Source organism: Typopeltis vanoorti, chromosome 19 (genome assembly GCF_054136105.1).
Source record: "Typopeltis vanoorti isolate ZY-2024b chromosome 19, IOZ_Tvanoo_1.0, whole genome shotgun sequence".
Taxonomy (NCBI): domain Eukaryota; kingdom Metazoa; phylum Arthropoda; class Arachnida; order Uropygi; family Thelyphonidae; genus Typopeltis; species Typopeltis vanoorti.
This window is the reverse complement of record NC_143567.1, coordinates 95931788-95951592: the sequence shown is the minus strand read 5'-3', so window position 1 is coordinate 95951592 and position 19805 is coordinate 95931788. Positions and strand designations below refer to the sequence as shown.

At 35.7% G+C, this 19805-nt stretch overlaps 1 protein-coding gene across 2 annotated transcripts in view; it reads right to left on the bottom strand.

The window, feature by feature from the left end:
• The window catches only part of LOC150096375 (uncharacterized), a 180355-nt gene that overhangs the window by 54026 nt on the left and 106524 nt on the right, over nt 1–19805 (bottom strand). For both annotated transcript variants that reach the window (XM_090408889.1, XM_090408888.1), the window contains exon 4: nt 10909–13358. In XM_090408889.1, the coding sequence (XP_090265015.1) occupies nt 10909–13358 (2450 nt within the window). The remainder of the gene's footprint in view (nt 1–10908; nt 13359–19805) is intronic.

Sequence of the window (19805 nt, the reverse complement as noted above, 5' to 3'; positions counted from 1 at the left end):
TCATGGGTGATGTCAAGTCATATAAATAAATAAAAATTAAATAAAAAATCGGTTTATGCCCTTCTTATAATACTAGTTACTCTTCTTTGTGTGTACATGCATTAGTACAACACTCAGGCTGGGAATATACTCTATTCCCTCCACAGCATTCTTTTTTTCTTCTTTTTTTTCAGCTCCTGCTTACTGATGCTACCTATCTATTTAAAATTACATGTGGTTATTCATGACATTTTTAGTACACAGCTTATAAGCAAAAAGCACCTTTCTGCTTATAAGCTGCAGTTTTAACTGCTCACTTTGTCATCAGTCATTAATGGCAAGCCAACTCTGCCATCAGTTTCTTTTAACTCATGTCTAACAACACAGTATTTGCACACCTACAGTTGCTTCACCGTAAAAACTACGTAAGCGGTGGTGAATTTCAAAAGCACTCACATTTTCATGTCAAAAATGTAATTACTTTGTGCTGTTTTACATACTTCAACAAACTTTAAAACTCTTCTGTGGTGTACATGATAACACAGGAAATATAACTTTGACTGGACATCACTATTCTCCTAAACTACAGTAGAGGAGTGAAGGAACAAAATAAAACAAGATACATTTCAAGGCTGCACATGCTCCAAGCACTAAAGCATTACTTTGAGAACGTCCTTTGTATTTTGTCCCCTTCTGCACTATGTCTCCTGAACTTCAACTCTCTATGAATTATTATCACTTCTATATCCCCCTAACCTCATCAATCTCTCACAGCACAATCATATTCATGTAATATACAGCTTATATATTACATCAAACCAAAATGCATAAGCATAGATTATTCTACAATGCACTGGCTACCATTATACTTTATCCACAATGTGAGGTAATTTAAATGCTCCTGCAGGATTTCTACACCAATTTTATTTACTATTACTCTTCTAAACAGTATCATTAAAAAACAACTAAATTCCCTTATTTCCAGTATCATTAATGTACAAATGAAATAGTAGTCAAGTGAACACAGAAAGCTATGATATGCACCAATAGCGATCTGCATTCTTCTAACTTGACTCCAAAACATATCACTGGCAAATGGGGTTGGATACAAAGTTACCGGTAAAGAGGGTGGCTTAACAACCACCTTTTTTTAACAGTAGCTTTACATTCATTCCCATTTATCTGATTTACTTTTGTGCGGTATTCTGTCAAATGCCTCTGAGACATCAGAAATAACAGGGTGCTGTAATTTCTCTTAACTCTCACTATATTGTTATGTTTTAGAAATTTGTAATTGATAGTTTATTATTTTTTTTTATATGTCGAACTGTGCCAATTGTAATATTTAGTATTTTATTATGTTACTTTTTTTTTTGGTGTTTCCCCTCTCTCTTCATTATTTTCATAGTTGCTTGAGCTTGCACAATATGCCTATGTGCTCTAATCTCTAACTCATGTATAATACTATTATTTAACTTTAGTCGTTTCGTAATTTACTTAGCCCCCCCCCCCCTTTTAAGGCTGCAAAGTATAGTCTCACACGTGCTAGTATCGTAGACTTAGGAGGAAAAGCGTCTGGCTGGGACCAAATCCTTAATCTATGTTGCTATATTTCAAATGTATTAATCCTTAAAACATTTATTTTTTGTTAATGACTGTGCCATTAAGGATCACGTAAAATAATTTTCTATCTTTCCTTTACATACAAAAGAATATTTTAGCTAAGCACGTATATTAACCCTTAAATCAATTCTATCTCAAAGCAACTCCGAATTACTCAGTCGTGGTTGCTGTAACTTTGCTTATGTCACACAGGTTCGATTTGTTTTATGAGACAGCACATTGGCTAACAAAAATCAGGCAAGCTATTAACAAAACCAAACATGTTTATTCTAACTAAGACAATTTATATACAAAAGTAAATAGAACATATCATGTGCCAGATTCTCCACACATTCATTAGAACAATTCACTTAAAGCATTAGACAAAGAACTTTTTTACACTCAACTTATTAAACATGTGGATGGACTTTAGCACATATAACCTTACTCTCATTACTACAAACATAAGATAAAATTACACTATACACATTCTAACATTATGTAACACAAGCATTATTCAAGTCTGCAGTATTCTATTATACACATTCAAACTGATGTTCGGTTTTCTGACCTCTTCAAACACATTATACCATTAGTTAAACAGAATCAAACATCTATCGCCTGTACACACAATCTACTTACAAGCTCGCTACATCCTGAATCCAAAAAGGTTAAGGGTAAATTCCGCTGGCTCCTTTCTTTTTCTTGCGCAACGACTGTGATCAGGCACTATCCGGAGGCTGTGGTCTTGCAGAGTCCTTCCTTGTAACTTTAATGCATTTTTTTGTCGATGTTAGGAACTTCATCGGCTGCTACAAATCAGCACGCACATGGATCGATACATTCTTCGAAGAATTTCAAGGAAGGATATCTTGTAATACTGCCAGCAAACTCCCCATTATCTTCAGAAACTACTGTTCACGGGATCGCGACTCTTCCTGTCCTCGAAAAGCTTGCCACAGGAACAAAAAATAAGAGAACTTTTTTTGCCCCTCAATCTCCACCTTTTATATCATTGGCCATCCATCCAAAAAAAAATTCCCAGATTTACTGGAAGCACCCTTATCACCCATGCTTATGTTATGTTTTGGTGGCAAAACTCATAATCTGGTGACCTTTGAGACTGTTGTTGAGCTTTAGTTTACTAGCCTAATCCTGTCTGAGCTTTTTAGTTACAATTGCTTGTGGTTCTACATTCAGTTATTCTAACATTATATTACAAAATTATTATATTACATTAGGTTACATACATTTCTAATTATATGTATTTTATGGCCCATGTAAAATCAATATAGGTGAAAAATATTTCTATTTTTCACCACAAGAGATTTTACAATATTATAGAAAGCAAGTAAGTTATAAGACTATGCTCCTCTATAGAATATTCCTATCCATCCATTCCTGGAGTCTTAACCAACACCACTCCAGAGATATAGACCAATCTATAATTTGCTCCCTCATTTTGGGATCTACTGTGATATAAAGGAACCCTTTACGCTCCCTTGGAACCTTACCAATGCTGAGACTTATACAATCTGGTCATAAGTATTGCCATTCTCTGAATACATATGTTAATAGTCTATCTAACTGCACTGCTGAATAATCAAGATCTTGCAATATTCCAAGCTCCTTCAGTTCACTCTATTCACACATTAATTCCCATGATCAGTCACTGTTTTACTTCCACTTGGATGATATGCCATGACAAAATGTTCTCTTAATAACTGAACTATTTCTTCTGCTGCTATCATCTTCCTACCACTGGGATTCATTAAATGTTATACTGCCATACAACAAAAGGACTCTGGGATTTTGGCCAAACCAGCTAATTTCCTCATATAACTTGATTTTGCCTTCCTGATCATGATGATCATTCCTTTAGTATATGCTTTGTAACAATTTTGTGGTTGCTTGATTTTGCATTTCTCCCTTTCAATAATTTCTTTTTATGTTTAAAACCTGCAACTTAAACCCCACCTATTAACACTGAGAATATGCTCCCATACTGCATTGTTCAAATATTGCTTAATCATTTTCCATAGACTGATAACATTTTTTGCTTGCAATTTCTGATATTCTGACATTGTTCAAAGCCATTTTAGAAATTTGTTATAACCAGTGCACTGTATTTTTCCACATAAAAATCATTTTTTAAGCAAGAACTCAACATGCTTGACCATCTACCAGGTTAAAACTACATGATTAATGACAAGGTACCTACCTACCTTGGTTGTGGGCAAAACCCAGTGCTTTTTTGGGAGGGATGGGGGGATACAATGGTGGCTCCTTAAATAACAGTGACACGTGACATACAGATACAGCATCATTTTATTAAACTTTTCCTACTAGCTAAGAAAGCATATATAGAATGCAACAGCACCAGCTGTTTCCAAAAAAAAAAAAAAAAAAACCATTGGAAAAACTTATGACAGCATCACTAGATCCAACATTCTCATATAATGAATCTCTTCCATCACATTGTTTAAGGTATTTTTCTCTCAGTAGGTCTATAAATTTAATTTGTGGGTGTGGGTTTAATTTGAAGGTATGTGTAGAGTTGTAATTTAGTTGACAAGTAGAAAATAGAGGAAGTCACAGAAACTTATAAGTTACTAAAGGGGCTTTTTAAGATTGGCACAAAAGAAAATTTTCAATACATGCGTATGGAGAGAACTAGGAGTCAATCCCTGGTAATAGTGTAAGGATGGATTTTTTGCTTGGAGAATGATGAATGACTCGATAGACTGCCAAAAGTAACTGTGAGTACCTGACAATGAATGAGTTTATGGAGAACTATGATTAAATAGTGTATGAATAATGGTTAGTGTGGGTCTCCTGACTACACAGAGTTACCCATCTCATCTTTATATTTTCTTCTTTTCATCTCTTCTTTATACCCTCTTTTACCTTGTGGTGTCAAGGGTTTATTAACATTCAGACCTCAAACCATTAAGGATAAGGTGGTCAGCCCTACATCCCGGTGTATCCTATGTCCTGTAGTGTTGAGTTCTCAAGGACAGTTTGCCTGCTTTATGGGATGAAAAATCCCCAGGATAAACTGAGGAAAAAATTCTACTGTCCAAGACCAGCTAACTTAGCTATGGCTGAGGAAGATCCTTCAGCTCCTCACCGACGGGAATCGAACCTAGGACACTCCTTCCCCAGGCAAATGGTTGTGAAGTGAACAGCCACTAAGCTAACCAAGTGGACGGGGTTACCCATAATAATAATTTCCTCCTCGTGCATCCTTTTCTCCTTCCAAGCCATGTCGCCACAGTTAAAATCTTCTTTAATTATTACTTGACCCATAGTAATGGAACTAATTTCCCAATACATTTCATATATATCCTTTGTTCTCCTTGTTCTATATTACCAGCTATACATTTTGTCATGGTCGCTCTCTTATGTTTGATAGTCTCAAATGCATACAACCTCCTGTAATCTTCCTATTATCATCCTGCCAAACTAACAGACTCACTGGTTGCAATTCTTTCATTATTAATCTTCATATTCTCTTTCATTAACCAAATCTCATTCTTCTTCTTCTTCTTTTCAGCCATTTTCTGTCCACTGCTGGACAAAGGCCTCCTCCAGTTCTTTCCGCCTTTCTCTGTTCTTGGCAATGGTTGACAAACTTTCCCCAATAAATTCTGACAGTTCATCACTCCACCTTCTTTTAGGACGTCCTCGGCTTCGTTTCCCTTCTTTAGGAATCCAGTTCGTAAGTATGATGGTCCATCGCTCATCTTCTCTTCTGGATAAATGTCCGGCCCATTTCCATTTTAGTCACTTATGGTGAAGAAGGATGTCAGTGATGCAAGTCTGGCTTCTTATCCAGGTATTTCGCTTCTTATCTTTTAATGTGATGCCTAGCATCAACCTCTCTATTTTTCTTTGAGTTGTTAATTTATCTGCCAGTGCTCTTGTTCGCGACCAAATTTCGCAACCATATGAGATGACCGGAAGTATACACTGGTTAAATGTCTTCATTTTTAAACAGAGTGGGATATCATCATTTTGAAATTTCCTGAATGCACTCCAGGCAAGCTGAACTCTCCTATTTATTTCCTTTTGGAGGCCACAGTTTAGGTCAATGAGATGACCGAAGTATGGATATGAAGAGACTCTTTCCAAAAAATTGCTTTCTATTATTATGTTTTTTGGTGTTACTAAACGATTAAACATAATTTTAGTTTTTTCTCTGTTTATCTTTAGACCGACTTTTCTGCTTTCATGATATAGGTCTTCTATCATTATATTAAGGTCTTCTGGAGTGTCTGCAAAAATTATATCATCTGCATATCTTAGATGTGTTAAGTTTCTGTTATTAATTTTTATACCAAGGTTTATCCAGTTTATATTATTAAATATTTCTTGAAGGACTGCTGTAAAGATTTTGGGTGATAGAGAGCCTCCTCGTCGGACACCTTGTTCAATTGATATTTTATTGCTACTCGTGTGAAGTTGGATTGTTGCTGTTGCAGTGAGGTATATTGCTTGGAGGAGGTCCATATATTCTCCAGAAACTCCCCGATTCTGGAGTGCATTGATTACTGCGTTAGTTTTGATGGAATCAAATGCTTTATCATAATCAATGAAGGCTAAAGAGAGAGGCAATTGGTTTTCTTCTGCTTTTTCTATTATTTGTTTTATTGCATGAATATGATCAGCTGTGTTGAAGCCTTTACCGATTCCTGCTCGTTCTACTGGATAACCAAAATACTGGATAACCATGGATAACCAAAAATATTTTAGACCTATACGACGAAAGAAGAAATCTCATATTAATAGCAGTGATAATAGACAACAGTATAAAAATATTACTAAGATTATTAAAAAAGCAATCAAACATGCTAGAAACTTATGGATACTAGATGAATGCAAAAATATAGAAGATTTGAGAAAAAATATTGATTTGAGTCTAGAAGAGGTGTTAACCTGTTTGTTATTACTTTTGTGAGAATTTTGTACAGATTAGAGAGAATACTAATTGGTCTATAGTTCTTTACTTCTTCTTTGGCCCCTTTTTTAAATAACGGTATAAGAGCAGCATTTTTCCAATTTTTCTGGTAACTTCCCCTCTTCTAGGCATAAATTTAGTAAGTTTGTGACATGGTGAATTATATTGTTTCCTCCAATTTAATTAATTCCATGTGAATTAGGTCTTCACCAGGACATTTTCCATTTTTCATTTGTTTTATTTCATCTGAAGTGAATGGGGGGATGAATTCCATATATGATGGAGAGGAGTTATTTATATTTGATTTATCTGTTGAAGGATCACTATAGAGTTCTTTATAAAATTCTTCTAGCCAGCATAGGATTTGTTCTTGGTTCCTTATGGTAGTTCCATTCTTATCTTTTATTGCAGTTATTTGACTTTTACCAACTGATAAATGTTTTATTAGTATTTTCATATTTTTATTGTTTTTGATTGCTTCTTTTATTTTTTTAGTGTTATAAGATCTTATTTCATTTCTCATCTTTTTCCTTATTGTTTTGCATAGTTCTGCATACTCTATTTTAGAAATTAAGTTTTTGTCTAGTTTCATATTTCGTCTCTTTTTTAGTAGTTGTAGGGTTTCCTCTGAAAGTTTATGGTATTTTTGTTGTTTGTTGTTTTTGAATTCGTTGGCTGTTGAGATTATTACTTTCGTTAGGTTTTTGCTTATTTTATTTATGTCTTCTTCTTCAAATATATTTATTAAATCTAGTTTTTGATTGGGTTTTTCTTCGTAATCCTTCTTCTTGTTTTCAATACGGTTTAAGTTAAAACGTCTTGATTTTTTGTTGTTTAGCCATTTTATTCTTTCCAATTTGGGGTTTATTTTAATTTTGGCTCCAACCAGTCTGTGGTCACTTCCTGTTTTTACTTGATTTACTACTGAAGTATCTTGAACTATTTCTTTATTATTACACAGTATATAATCAATCTATTTCATTTTTTATTTCTCCATTTGGACTTCACCATGTCCATTTTCTTTTGAGGGTTTTCTTAAAAAATGTATTCATAACATAAAGCTTGTTACCAATAGAGAATTCTGTAAGAGCCATTCCTGAGTTGCTGCTTGTACCATATATGTATGGCCCTATTGTATCTATTTGGTGAATGGGATGACCTACTTTGGCATTAAAATCGCCATTACTATAGTAAAGTTTTGATTGCTATTTCTTTTTTTATCTAGAGTGTGCTGCAGTGAGTCATAAAATGCATCTATCTCTTCATCAGTGTGGGATGAGGTGGGAGCATATATTTGGATGATCCTGATTTTAAGTTTAAAGTTTATTTTAAGTGTAATTTCAATTATTCTTTCATCTGTATAATTAAATTCTTTTATAAGGTGCATAATTGTTTTCTTAATTAGAAATCCCACTCCGTATTGTCCTTTAGTTTTCCCATAATAGTATAGGTAGTCTCCATTTTTTAGTTTTATTAAATATTCATCCTGCCTGCGAACTTCACTTAAATCTATGATGTCCCATTTAATATGTTTTAGTTCTTGCTGTAAGATGGCAAGGTCTTCCTCTTCCTTAAGTGTTCGATAATTAAATGTTCCTATATAGAGGAAAAGAGGATTTCTGTTATATTTATGAGTTCTTTGGGCTATTCCAGTATCACTTATTATTTGGGAAAGCCTCCCCACTGCATCATTCACTGGTCTCCATAAATGGTTTCGATCAGAGTAGTCATATAGTTGGGGAAATTTAGTCATATCCAGTGATTGCCCATTCTGGCCCTGTTCATTATTATCTTCATATTCTCTTTCATTAACCAAATCCCATTAATGCTTAAAATTTCTGGCTATGTCAAATTGTTGATTGATTTTTCCCTTTTCAGTCATTTCCGACCTAGGTGACTTTTGTAGAAATTGTCCACAAAGTACTCCTAGTAAAAATTTTACAGGATAGTTCACCATTGCTTTCCCAACCCCCCAATTTCATCGAGGCTAGGGACCGGTATCTGGTTGGGATATATTCATGACTATAATCGATATGTGTTCACAGGGCTGGTTTGCCTGTTTGTGGGAGGAAAAACCCAGGACACTCCTTTCCCAGATGTATGATTGCGGAGCGCATAGCCACTAGGCTAACCACGTGGACTGTTAAATTGTGCCAATGACAAAACTTCTCTTATTCATGATACTTCTAGCATCAGTATACAAAAATTGTGGTATTCTGGACTATAAAAAATAAATTTAAAAATACCAAATATATATCATTATCATCATAATGCTAATTACAGATATAGACCATATTGGTCTGTTCCAGTCTCCTTAACCATCTAGCATCGTCTTTTGAGGTGTACCTGGCCTTCTCTTTCCAATTGGTTTATATTTTATTAACTGTTTAGGATATGTGTTGGCCATTCAGTTTATATGTTTTATCCATGTTTGCAACTGTTTAGTTTTTTTTTTTTTTTTTTCTTCTGATTTTATTGTTAGTTCTTTTAAAATATCTTCATTCCTTTTTTTATTATTATTATCTAATAATGTGTATTTTGCAGTTCTTCTCGTGAATCTCGTTTCACTTGTTTTCATTTTTTGTTTATCTTGATTGTTTATTGCCCAAATTTCACTTCCATATAATAATGTAGGCACTGCTAAAGTATTATATATATTTTCAAGCATGTTTCTTTTTGTAGAATATGTGGATTAAGTGTTCTATTTATCAGGCCTAAAAAATAGAAAAAAATCCTAGCCCACCCATGAAACAAAATGTACTATAGGTTTGCAAATAACCTTTTGTAGGTGAGAGCAACATAAAAAAAAAAAAAAAATCTAATATATAATTTAATGGTCATTAAATTATATATTAGATTTATATATATATATATATATATATATATATATATATATATATATATATAAATCTAATATATAATTTAATGACCATTCCCATTCCAGTCAACACTCGAGATGCTACGTCCCTTTACTGTTCTGCTGACATCTTTACTGTCATTATATATGTCATATGACACCACATAGCAGTTAATCCTCTCCTATCAATTTCTGATCACTCATTCTCCAATATAAAACATCTGGACTCAAAATTTCTGTAATTCATCTCTCTCTTGATTCCAGCCTAAGATCTCTCATCTCCTCTAACTAAACACATTAATGTCCTTGCAGACCAACTTTCTCTTTCTCAAAAATTATTTCCAATGCAATTCCTTGCTCCAATCACTGTTCTTCTCTACATTATCTACGCATCACGTTGTTCTTGCTAACATACCCCTTTTCAATTCATTTCTATCATACTGTGGCAACAAACTGTAAAGCTGTAATTATTTTTTTCCATTTCTTTTGGCAGTGCTTTTAGATCTCACATATCTCCAACTAACAGAATCATCCCTTATAAGCTCTCTCGCTCTCTGCAGGCTAATGACCTCAGTTACATTTAGAATCTTTGCTCCTGAAAAACAAAAACACACTTTAATCATTTATTAATCAGCATACCTCTAATCATTTAATCACCATACCATGATATGTCTTATTTCTCGCACTTACACTGCCGTATCTTTCTTTATTATTGTGTTTTTACTCCCAGTCTTTTATTCATGTGACTTTACTTTTGTTGCTCTGCTATATTCATACTTTTATGATCACTCTCATTTATAATGTTGGGCTCTTTGTCGCTCATATGCTTTAGAGACCTCTCTTCTTTCAGAACTCTTCTTTTTCCTCATCCATCCATCCATAAACTTTCTACATTCCTCATAGAATGTGTATCACATAGCTAAAATTTGAGAAAAGAAACGAAGTCTAATTCAAACACAGGTTTTACTGTCATCTATATTGTTTACTGATTGCATTTATGTTAAATTTTATTATTTTATTATCATCAAAACTATCAACACACACACACATGCAATTGCATTAAAATCATTTCTGCTCAAATCACATAAAAATAATTCAGGTTATTCTTCATTATTGGATAAACTCCATTAAGCAACCAGTACTTAACCGCCATGTAACATAACTAAATGTATAACTTATATTCACAGATTAGTGTTTGAGCTGCACTATGATAGATGCATGATGGAATTTTTCCAAGAAAATTCCATGATTATTATAATTAGATCTCCATGGAGTCAGAGGACTTAAAAATGGCTCATCAGAAAAGCTTTAAGCTACATCCAAAATGGATAAATAAGAATTTTAAAAACTATCGTCCTTTTTTTTTGATAAGCAAGTATTTTCATATTAAAAAAAAAAAAAAAAAAAAGTATGAATACAATGTACTCTAAACTTAAAAGTTTTGATTACACTTCATTCTCAATTCAATACCAGCAAACTGAGGAAAAAAAAAAAAAAAATCAATACTCACTTTGGTCCTTTTCTGGAAGGTGACCTTCACGCACTACTCCACATATGGCACACGAAATTACTTGCTCTTTCTGAAGAGTTTCTATTGCTTCTTGTGTTGTAACATCATCAGAAAAGCTAACTGATTTTTTATTCCGTGGGCACAAACAATGAGTGGAAGCAGAATTCATAACCGGATCAGAATTATGTAAATTGCACTGATGTGATAATTCATTACTCCTTATTCCAGCATTCTGATGGTAGCTGTCATCTGATGCAGTTCTTACTAATGCAGCATGATTTTCTTGTTGTTCTGTATATGAAGGTGGTAACCAGTCATTTAACTCTGGCATCCATAAACTTGTAGTTGCTAATGGTAAACCTGTTTCTGGAATATCAGGTGACATTCTTTGGAATGGTTCTTGTAAAGATAATCGTTTCGATTTGGCTTCTTCTCTTCGAGAAACATGATATGCAGGAGATTTTCGGAGGATGCCACGTGGTAGATGGTACTGAGGGTGATCAGAAGCAAGTGAAAGAGAGCGTTTTGGTAATGGGGGAGGATAATCTGTTCCTTTCTGAATTTCATCTTCTGGTTGAGTTTTTTGTATCTGTTTAATCATATTTTTGAAACCCTCTGGTAATAAAATACTAAGTGAGTCCCAATCCTCTACCTGCTTTACACGAGTCAGTGTTTCAAAATCATTAAACGATTTGGGTCTTACCTTGCTTTCAGAGCTTCGTGCTCTGCGTCGGGTAACAGGCTTTTCTGCCTGTGCAGATTTAGCAGAAGGTAAACAGATTAGTTCTGGAGTTTCTAAATTGCCCTGCATAGTTTTAAGAAAACCAAGATCTGGAAGAGAATAGTTAGGATAACAAATGTACAGCTTTGATTTCTGTTTCTGAGTGCTGTTCATTTCTTTTTCAAATTCTTCTGCCTGACCTTCAGTATCTTTCCTTACAAAAAATCCCCATTGATGACTATCACCATTCAATGAAGTTTGAATTGCTTGATCCCGAATATGAACAGGTATCTGAGTAGCACAATGACGTGTAGTTGCTATAATCACATTAATTCTTCTCTGCTGATTATCGGGAGCAGAAAAAGCATTATTATCCCTAGCAATTGCATCACTAATGCTTGGTGTGGCAGGACTAGCTTGGGAACTATCAAGGCTACTTTCTTTGCTACTATTGATTTGCTTTGTTTGGGTACCTTGAGAGTGACTATCATAACCTAAATCTAAGTTCTTCATTACCAGTTTACCTGTTTGAGCTGATCCTTCTAACCTATTGCTAACTTCTGTATTAAGCTTTCCTGTTGGAAATATATTTTTTATTCTTTCCACATTATTACCACGAATATTATGATTCTGAATGTGTGATTCCACAGTATTGTTTTGTGGAAAATAGCCTTCTTCTGATGTAATGCTTGTACTTCCAAATGGATCTTTACTATCTCTCATAGTTTCATCACAGCTGGATCCTCCTTCTTCTGCTTCTTCTCTGATAGGGCTAGCTGTATTCACTATTTGTGGCTTAGAGAGAACAGCATCCATTAGACTATCTTCAAAATATTGAGAATTTTCTTCTTCAACATCTATAGTGGTGGAACAGGTAACATTGTTGTTATTATTATTATTATGTCTTGCATTGTCAGTAGTGGTGTTATTATTTGTTTCAGTAGTGGCAAGCTTGTTTTGATATTTGTTATATGACTCATCAGCACTTTTCTCTATGTTAGTTATGCTATATATATTCTTCTGCAACGGTGCAACATAATTTTGTGATAATAACCTTCCATGTCGAGGAGATCTCTGATAATCTTCATTTCTTGAGAACCCATGGATGTTGCATTCACGTCTAATTCTGGGTGGGGTAACCAAACACCCTGAAGATTCTGACTGACTGCTTGATTCTGATGCAGTGGGACTATTTGAAGCTTTCTTTTGAATTAGCAGCTTCAACAGAGTAACAGATCTTTGACTGTTACTATAAAATGATTCTCTTGAGTGAGCTGACTGACTACTGTTAAGATCATAAAGGGGTACACAGCCTAACGGATACTGAGTGGAAAAGATTAACGACTGGTGTAGAAGATTCGGAAGACTGTTACTTTTAACATTTGATGTATTATCTGATGAAGAAATAATGCAGTCTTTATTCGGAGCACATCCCACATTGGAGGTAGTTAAGCCTATATCAGATTGAATCATACATCCTCGATTCTTACTTCGTCCATGACCCTTCATATCTAAATCATCAGAGAGTTGTGTGGTACTGCCTTGAAAAGCAATAGTATAGTTATCCTTTACCGGCTGACAAGTTAGCATCAGAGATGGATCTTCCAATAAGCTATAGTCTAGGCTATCAACTGAGATTGATGCAAGAGGCTGTTCCACTAGTGGAGAAAACAATGGCTCATCTTTACAAATGGACATATCAGCTGATTCTTCTGATGTGCTACGTGGACTAAATATGACAAAGAAAGATAAAATGTTATTTGATCCTCAATAACTTCCTCAACAAATTCATTTTATATCATTATGCTTTAGCATAAAAATTTTAAATAAGATTTATAAGGTACACATAAATCCTACATATATGACCGTATTATTCCAGTATGTATATACTATAACATAGTAATTAAATTTCTAATCACATTTCAGAATTACACAACAAATCTTCTAAATACAATTTCTAAACAGAGTAACCAGTAATATGAATTTTTCATCTACATATTAGGAAAAAAAATCTCTAAGATACTAAAATGAAAACATTCTAATAAATTAATGAGAAACCATAAGTTAATGGATATAGTATATTATTCAATTATGCAATTAGAAATTAAATTTCAAATCAAAATTCAGATTATGATTAGAAAATAAATTCTTCCAAAATCAATTTCCCAACAGAGTAATATATAATATGAATTTTTCATCTACATGTTAGATGAAAAATTCATAAAAGGTGGTCATTCATAAGATGCTAAAATGAAAGTATGCTAATAAAATAATGAGAAACCATCAATCTGTAATTGCTAATGACAACCTTGTGCTCATTTTCTTTTACATTTCCAAATATGAGAGAAACATATATAGCACCATTCTAATTTCTATGGCCTGGCTTCCAGCTTTTACATGTTTTCCTCCCACCAGAAGATGCAAATTTTAAGTAATCTGAAAATAACATTCTTCGGATAACTTAAAGTAAGAACCAATTCGTGCAACCATTAAAAACAAAGGCTAGAATGCTTCACTAACTTGGTGATGAATACTGAGAGATATCATAGTGCAAGTGATTCATTCTAAAAGCACTAAATACTTGTAATAAGGATCATAAACACAGTGAAATATCAAAAAAAGACCACTTTTTTTTTTACTAATTTATTTATTTTTATTTATAAATGTTTTATAAATTTTACAATTTATAAAAGATTTACAATTTTTCTACTCGAAATTGCATTTTCTTTGAATACTTTGACGAGCAGGTTACTGTTCCTCTTTATTGAGCAGTGTTAAGACCCCATCTTGACTACTCCACAGATCTGGGTGCCAGGATGAGTGACAGGGAGGAGGTGGAGAGAATCCAGAGGTAAGTGACCAAGATGATAGCAAGTCTATGAAAAAACCTTATGAGAACAGATTGAAGATTTGTGAGTTACAGAAACTGGCTGATAGGAAGAAAAGGTGTGATATGATTGAGACATGCAAATTACTGAGGGGTTTTTAAAAGATTAATTCAGAGGAAATTTTTCAGAACAGGTTATTAGATCTTGAATGGGGGACTCTTTCAACAAAAGAGTGACTCATACAAAATCTAACAGGAAGCACAACACTGAATAAGAACATACTTGTGCTCCTAGCAATCAAGCTCATTTTATCAGAAAACATGTCATGTTTAACATAGAGTAAAATAGAAAACGAGATAAGTTTGAATTTGTCAGATTTGAATCTGTCACCTGAAACAATGCTATTGAAATAATATGTTTGGATTGCGTATAATATTTTAAACATTACTATTAAAACTGTGTCCTATGCAAGAAAGTAAATGTACTGCCAACAGAAGTCCAAAGGTTGCGGGCTAACCACCATGGGTGACATAATGCCCAAAGCTAGAGTATTCATAGAAGGTGGATGGGGCACACGTTCCCCTAAAGGAGCAGACACTGTAAGGCAGTGGAGTGAGCGCACCTCGTCGGGACGAATAGGGAGGCTACGATGAATAAGTATTTAGCCCCCTAGAAAGGGGGCTAAATACGATTACGCAGGTCTGCTATCACTCCTGTGGCTGACTAACGCAAGTGCGGCAAGCTATGCACCAGACAACGGCAGATCCCAAAACTGAGCCATCGGTGAAACTGTACCGATGAAAGACAGCAAAGGATCTCCTTTGAAGAAGGCAGAGCTAAGCGCCAGCGACCTACGTGATAAGCGAAAGTCCAGCAAGAAAGAGTGGCCATTTCGAAATGTGTACGTGACTTCCATGTGGTAGCAGTTTGCAGCAGCGGTGATATCCCACAACAAAGGACGGACGAAAGGATCTCAAAGTCAACACTGCAGAGTGGTAAAGTACTGTGACTTTTCTTGCTTTATATTGATAAGATTTTGTGAAAGGGAAGGAATAAGAACCTGGCTGAAAGAAGGAGAACTTTAATGATAATACATCTTCAGGGACTCTCTAACTTCACTGGACTAGTAATCTAAGAAACCAAATATTGTATGGTTCCAAGAATATTGTAAAGGGATTGTTAGTTAATAATTCATAAGTTCAGCACTAAAATAGTGTCCTGTACCATATGCGTACCAAATTGTATGTGAATATTATGCTAAATATTTAGTTGATGAATTGTGTATAACAGTGAATTATATGCCTAAAGTGTGAATGTTGTGAGTGTGATTTAGATCATTCCTTTAGCATTGCTTTTGCTTGAGGTAGAATGCTATATCATTCTACCTCAAGATTAAAACATTAAACATATTTTTGCTAAATATGTTTCTTATGCAAGCCTATGTGTGATCTAAGCATGAGACTGACTTCACCAATCATTAAATTTTAGACCTATGCTCACGCATAGGTCTAAAAGGGAATATACAAACAGTTTACAGTTAATAGGCCATGACTGAAAAGTTAAGATATCTATAGCTTCCTAATTTACTTTATTAAATTACATGGCACTTAATTCTGGGAAACTTCCCTAGGACAAGAAATTTCTGTTCTTAGGCTCTGGGTAGTGCAGCAAATCAAACAAATTTGTCAGAGTCCAAAAAGGGGAGCGGCCCCCAGAGAACTAGTTTATCTTAGAAAGCACTCGAGTGATAATAATAGATAAAATAACAGAAAGTAACAACGTAACAATGGCGCAGTCGACAGGATGTATTTGATCCATAAAAGAGAGGAATTAAATCAAATACAGTGAGTTGGTTTCAGTCTCATGCGAAGAATCCAGGAAATTTTGGAAAGGGAAAGTTTGAAATTTGACCTTAGTATAACAGTATAAGCTAAAAGTGTAAGTATGTCTCTTCCAACGAGCTCAGAGTTTAAACGATCCAGAGTTTTTCAAAAGTATAAACCCCCAACAAATTTTTCTTCAGTTCTCAAGAGAAGACACACAGACGATGTGAGAGCTTTCTTCGACTATGTAGAGGAGCTTAGGAGGATAGGGCGATGGAGTGACTTCCAGTTGCTTATACTGCTTTGCAGTAAGTTGGTTGGAAGAGCAAAAAGCTTCTTTTACTCCTCGCCGGTCTTAAAAGAAACTTTGGACTACCAGAGGTTTAGGGAAATCCTCATTTCCCAGTTTTCCAAGGAAAAAACATAGGGCCTAACCTCTGGAAACTCCAAAGAATGGTCCAAAAAGAAAAGGAAAGCATCTCTGACTTTGATAACAGGCTACTCACCTTTGCTAATACACTGAGTGTGCTCAACGAGGAGAAATGCCATCTGGATTGGGCTGTGTTTCAGCATTTTAGAGTTCGCTTAAGGCAAGAACTAAGGGAGACAGCATTTGGAAAAGGAATAACCAGTTTGAGGGGATGTTATGATGCCGCACTAGAAAGAGAACAGCTGCTTGGGGACATTTGTCCCAAAGCTGTTCTCTATTAAGGTACTGTGATGAGGAGGGCCATAATCGCAAATGACATTACGCGTAGGTTATGCAGACGGTGTGGTGTGGAATTCGTGGAGGTGTGGAATGAATTTGAAGGGCGAAACGACTTATACAAGATGGATGGCCTGCATCTGAATGGACTTGGTGTGCAGAGACTGAAAAAAGTGTTGCTGAATGAAGTGAATATGGATGTGCAAAACCAGGGAAACTAGAACTACCAAGGAGGGGGGGGAATGGATATGCAGACATCAGTGAGACAGATGAGTGTAAGAATGTATATAATGTACCCGAGCCAGCACTGAGGACAAAAAATGGGAATGGGTCATTTAGAATAACGCATCAATATAGGGATGGGACTAAGGGATCACTGCATTTCATGTATACTAATGCCAGGAGTATTAGGAACAAGAAGGAAGAATTTTTGGCCTTGATTGGCTCTTCCTGGCCACAGGTTATTGGCATTAGTGAAACATGGCTGACGGAAGAAGATATAGTTAGTGGGATAGAATGTGTAGGTTATAGTGTGTTTAGGAGGGACAGAGAGAATAAAATGGGGGAAGGGGTATTATTGATGATAGCTGATGAACTGCAGCCAAGGAGAATTGAAGTTGTATCGCAGGATAGTGAAAGGAGCTCATTTGAGGCTATTTGGTGTGAGATTGAGACTGGCAGAATAAAATATACAGTTGGGTGCTGCTATAGACCAGGTGATGGAATAGATGGTGGAGATAGTATGCATAGGGAAATTGATGAAATGAGTGAAAGGAGGGTAATTATTATGGGGGATTTCAACTATGGTAACATTGATTGGAAGGAGGAGAGGACACGTGAGGAAGGAAAAGGATTTTATTCAATTATTAAGGGATAACTATCTGAGACAGCATGTAATTGAAAATACTAGGGGATGTGAGAGTGCTTGACCTGGTAATAGCATCTGAGAATTTGACTGTAATGAATATGACCATGTTGCCACCTATTGGTGAGAGTGATCATAAGGTCTTGACCTGGGAAGTGGCTAAAGGTGTGGAATTTTCGATTAAGACAGGGTATATGTGGAATTACCGTGCTGGCAAGTATGACAAGCTTAGGAGATTGCTTGGATCAGTGCCATGGCATGTACAACTGCAAGGGCTGGACGTCGATAGAGCATGGGAAGTGGTCAAGGAGCATTTACAGGAGGTAATGGCTGATTGTATACCTAGGGTCCGAATAGTAAAACAAGTAGGGGTTAAATGGATGAATAACACCATTAAGCTTGAGCTGCAAAAAAAGAAACAACTGTGGAGAGAATTTAAAGAAATGGGTGACCTGCAGGCACACAAACGGTATGAAGTGCAGGCCAGAAGAGTAATGAGTATGGTAAAAAAAGCAAAAGTGGATTATAAAAGGAAACTAGCTATGCAAGCTAAAAAGAATCCCAAACAATTCTTTCAATATGCTGCAAGCAAGAAAAAAACTGTATATGGCAAAATGATTTTAAGAAATGACGATGGTGTGGGGGTCACTGAATCAGTTGATATAGTGGAGTTACTGAGCGAGCACTTTGCAAAAGTATATCATCCAGGTGGTGACATTGAAAAAATGAAGGAACCATTAGTTTATACGGGAATGAAGTGATGAATGAAGTGGAGGTGACTAGTCTATTACAAAACCTTAATGTGAACACATCTGTAGGATTGGATGGTATACCGGCACGGGTCTTACGCGAAGCGGCTAAAGAATTATCAGTGCCCTTGACCATGTTGTTTAATCTGAGTCTCAGGTCTGGTTTAGTCCCGACGGTGTAGAAAGAGGGGAAAATAGTTTCACTGCATAAAGGAGGATCCAAGACTACGGTTGCAAATTACCGACCGATCAGCATATCAGGAGTCGTTGTCAAGGTCTTAGAGAAAGTAGTCAAGGGAAAAATACAGGAATGGATTGATGAAAACGAGATACTGTACAGGGGACAGCATGGCTTTGTGAAGGGTAGATCATGCTTCAGTAACTTGCTCAAGTTTTATAACAAGGTGACGGCTGAACTGGATAAGGGAAATGGGTTTACAGTGATACTGCTGGACCTGGCAAAGGCATTTGACAGGATACCACATGGAATACTAATCCGTAAACTACAACATATGGGAATGGATATAGGATTGGTGAGATGGATAGGTGGTTGATGGAGAGATATCAAAGAGTAGTTTATTCAGGAGTAGAGTCCAAAAGACGGCCTGTTACTAGTGGTGTGCCGACCGATCAGCATATCAGGAGTCGTTGTCAAGGTCTTAGAGAAAGTAGTCAAGGGAAAAATACAGGAATGGATTGATGAAAACGAGATACTGTACAGGGGACAGCATGGCTTTGTGAAGGGTAGATCATGCTTCAGTAACTTGCTCAAGTTTTATAACAAGGTGACGGCTGAACTGGATAAGGGAAATGGGTTTACAGTGATACTGCTGGACCTGGCAAAGGCATTTGACAGGATACCACATGGAATACTAATCCGTAAACTACAACATATGGGAATGGATATAGGATTGGTGAGATGGATAGGTGGTTGATGGAGAGATATCAAAGAGTAGTTTATTCAGGAGTAGAGTCCAAAAGACGGCCTGTTACTAGTGGTGTGCCGCAGGGTTCTGTTCTTGGACCACTGCTGTTTAATCTGTTCATTAACGATATAGGGAAGGATCTAAGTGGAACAATTCATTTGTTCGCTGATGATGCAAAGTTGGGTAGGGCAATAGTGAATGCAGAAGATGTCAAAGACTTGCAGGATGACTTAGATAGATTGGAGTTCTGGGCTAAGGAGAATGGGTGTCAATTTAATG